At 61.5% G+C, this 3124-nt stretch overlaps 1 protein-coding gene across 1 annotated transcript in view; it reads right to left on the bottom strand.

The window, feature by feature from the left end:
• Positions 1-1124: 1124 nt before the first annotated feature.
• The window catches only part of MPRIP (myosin phosphatase Rho interacting protein), a gene marked incomplete in the record, with an annotated part of 119496 nt that continues 117496 nt past the window's right edge, over positions 1125-3124 (bottom strand). The window contains 1 exon segment of the mRNA XM_027765588.1: positions 1125-1839. Coding sequence (XP_027621389.1) covers positions 1768-1839 — 72 coding nt within the window.

The raw sequence follows: 3124 nt of genomic DNA, 5'->3' as shown, positions 1-3124 counted from the left end.
GGCCCCGTGGAGCCAGCCCCAGGGTGGGGCCTGTGGTCCCCTGGCCTGCAGCAGCAGGAGCTGACACCCTGCTCGCCTGTCCTTCCCTGTCAGCCTCTGACCTCAGAAGAGCTGCACTCATGCACTTCTGTCCTGTACCCTGAGCCCCAGCCTGGAGCGTGGGTGCGGGAACAGAGCAACAAGCTCTCTGGGCTCTGGGCAAACTTGCCTTTACTCAAAGCACTATGTGCCCCGGAGGCGCCTGCCAGCTCCTGGGAGGGCGGAGGGCAGGGAGCTGCTGCGGAAGGGCGTGGAGACGGCAGAGAATGACATGGAATCGCGCACACAAGCAGCACCCCTTCCCGGCCCACACATCTCCTGACACGGAGCTCTCTGGCTGTTAGGCGGGGGTTGGTGGGGGGCAGTGTGGGCTGCAGCTGCTACAGCTCAGACCTGGGGGCTCGATGCCAGGGAGAGCCCTGATCTACCCCTGGCCAAGCTGGGTGCCCCCACGGGCCTCCGTGCCCTCTGCCTTCATGTACGGACTGAGCACGTGATGTCTAGTTCCCACAATCACCCACGTAGCAGAGGCGTCTACACTGACCGAGGGTGCGCTCTTGCCCGGACCCACCAGGCCCAGGGACCCCGGTGAGCACACGCCCTGCCCCGCCATGCTCCCCTCAGAGGGAGGGATGGCTTTCATGGGGACACAGTGGGAACTCCAGTTGACAAGATTTTCCAGAAGTCCCGTGGAATGTCTGCAGCAGTTAAAAAGGTCTTGCTTGAACTGTTAGAAAAAGGAAATTGTTGGTACAGGTTTGATTTCCGTCGGCTCCTTAAAGGTCCGCTCTGCACGGGGTTCTCGGGGCTCGGGCTGACCCGGGCCATTCTCATCCGACTCCCACGTCCTCTTTCTTCCTGACTTAACAGTGGGGTCTTCTCTCAGCCTTTCAAAAGCAACGTGACCTTTTCTCTTCACCGTTAAAAATGTTCAGGGACCTTTCCCTCCGATTCCCCGATTCCCGAGGGGATTCCGCAGACTCGGCGCCCACACCCCAGGCTGCAGTCCCGGGCTCAGTAGTTACGAGGAGACGGAGCAGGGGAAGAAGGGAGGGGACAGAGCAGGAAGGAAGAGAGGGGCCGGGGCTTTTGTGCAAGATTTAATAAAAAACAAACAAAAATAGGAATGGTTGCTTTCGACATTGTCCAGGTGTGAAGGGCGGCCACGGTGATCTGGGTGTGGTTCTAAGCTGCGTTAGTGGGACAAGGCAGGACGGCCAGGTCACTCGCAGCCTGGCGCCTCCTCCTCTGCGGCCCGCGGGCGAGCTGGCAGCACGGGGGTCCGGGCCAGACCAGATGACCAGATGGCATTCTCTCCGACCCACAGGGACCCACCTACCACGTGGCGCGGCGGAGCTGGAGCCGAGCCTCGGGGCCCTGCCTGCGCACCAGCACTGGCTGAGACAGGGCTAGCTTATCGTCAGGCCGCGGAGCCTTAATACTGATAGTGCGTGCGCTGGGTGACAGCAAGGGAGGGGGCCACCACCACGCAGCCCCGCCGCCGCGTGGTTACAATACCATGGAGACGAGGCTTGGTGGGGGCGTCAGCACCGACCCGCAGGGCAGCTGGGCCCAGCGGGCACCAGCCCCCCCTGCCGCACACCCACAGTTAGCGATGACAGTCACAACCTCGCAACGAGAACAATGAGACAAAGGTACAGACACGAAGCAGCGCCGGGGTCGTGGGGCCGCAAGCCGGGAGGGGTGCGCTGGACTGGACGGACACGGCTAGTCGGTCTTCGAGTCCCTGGGTTCAAAGAGCCTCAGCCGTTCCTGCACCGTCAGGCCTTCCTTCAGACTCTGCAGGGACAGGGCGGGGGAGACATGGCCGCATCAGCCCCAGGGCGAGGCTCGGCGGGCCGGTGGGGGGGCGGGGGCAGAGGGTGGGGGGCTCCTGGAGATTAGTGGGGCATGCCAGGGGAGATGGCCCCGTGGAGTGGTGTTACTGTGACAGTGTTTCCCCCTCCAGAAGGTATTTAGATGGAAAAAGGAACCCAGAGAAACAAGACCGTTTAAGCAGGAAACGCAGTGCTTAGGGCTCTCTAGGGAAGTAGTGACCAGCCGGGCCCAGCCAGGGAGGAGCCGAGCCCAGAACCAGAGATTGCCCGTCCAAGCTCTCCTGTGTGTATCTGCCACGTCCACCTCCTTCGGATGAGCGACCTGACAGCCACACCCCGGGGCGAGCCTCCTGGGTGAGGCCCGGCAGCACCACGGCTCCCAGAACCACTGCTGGCACTGTTACCAGGGTTCAGAGAGTCAGCAACCTCCTAAGTCGGTTTTTTGCTTTGTTTTTATTTAAACGTCTGATCACTGTATGTCACTTGGCTTGTAAGAGAATTCGCCCAACACGAACTACGCCTCAGACCAGTGCAGCTGAGAATACGATGCACGCCGTCAACAGGCAGCAGACTGTCACCGTGCCCCACAGAGGTCTTGCCTGTATTTCCTGATCTCCTTCCCTATGCTCTTCCCCTCTCCCACCCTCCCTCCAGTCTCCGGGGCCCATGGCCACTCCCACTCTACCGTGGAGCGCGGACAATCGGTGCACGTTAGCTGGACACGTACGGTGTCTCTCCCAGCCTGGCCGGCTTCACTCGGCAGTACATCTCCCATGTTTGACCACTTCCTAGCAAATGCCAAGTCCCCGAGGTTTTCAGAGTGGAACCCACAGCCTGTCCACAGGACACCCTGGGAAAGCTTCAATCTGCATGCCTGGGCCAGCCCTGTGGCTGAGTGGTTAAGGAGCCAGACCCCACAGGGCCCACTGTGCAGTTGAGATCCTGGCCCTGGCAGCTTTAAACGCATGCTGGGCGTGTGCGTGGGCCATGTCCCAAACCCTGCCACGGGGGGGAGAGAAAGGGATGGGATGGCATGACCAGACCCTCCTGGGTGCTTACTTCCTCTCCAGCCAGCACATGGACCCCACGTGGCCTGGTGGTTAAGGGAGCCAGATCCCAGAGCTGACTACGTGGTTCAAATCCTACAGCTGGGGTCTGAGCAACCTGCTGGGCCTGGCGTGAATGTGTGTCCCCGATCCAGACAGGAGGGGGAGGGGCAAGGGACGGCGGGACCATCCCACGGGGGG

This window comes from Tupaia chinensis, unplaced genomic scaffold (genome assembly GCF_000334495.1).
Source record: "Tupaia chinensis unplaced genomic scaffold, TupChi_1.0 Scaffold138725_1, whole genome shotgun sequence".
NCBI lineage: Eukaryota > Metazoa > Chordata > Mammalia > Scandentia > Tupaiidae > Tupaia > Tupaia belangeri.
The sequence above is the reverse complement of the archived record's forward strand: the minus strand, read 5'-3'. Positions and strand labels throughout refer to the sequence as shown.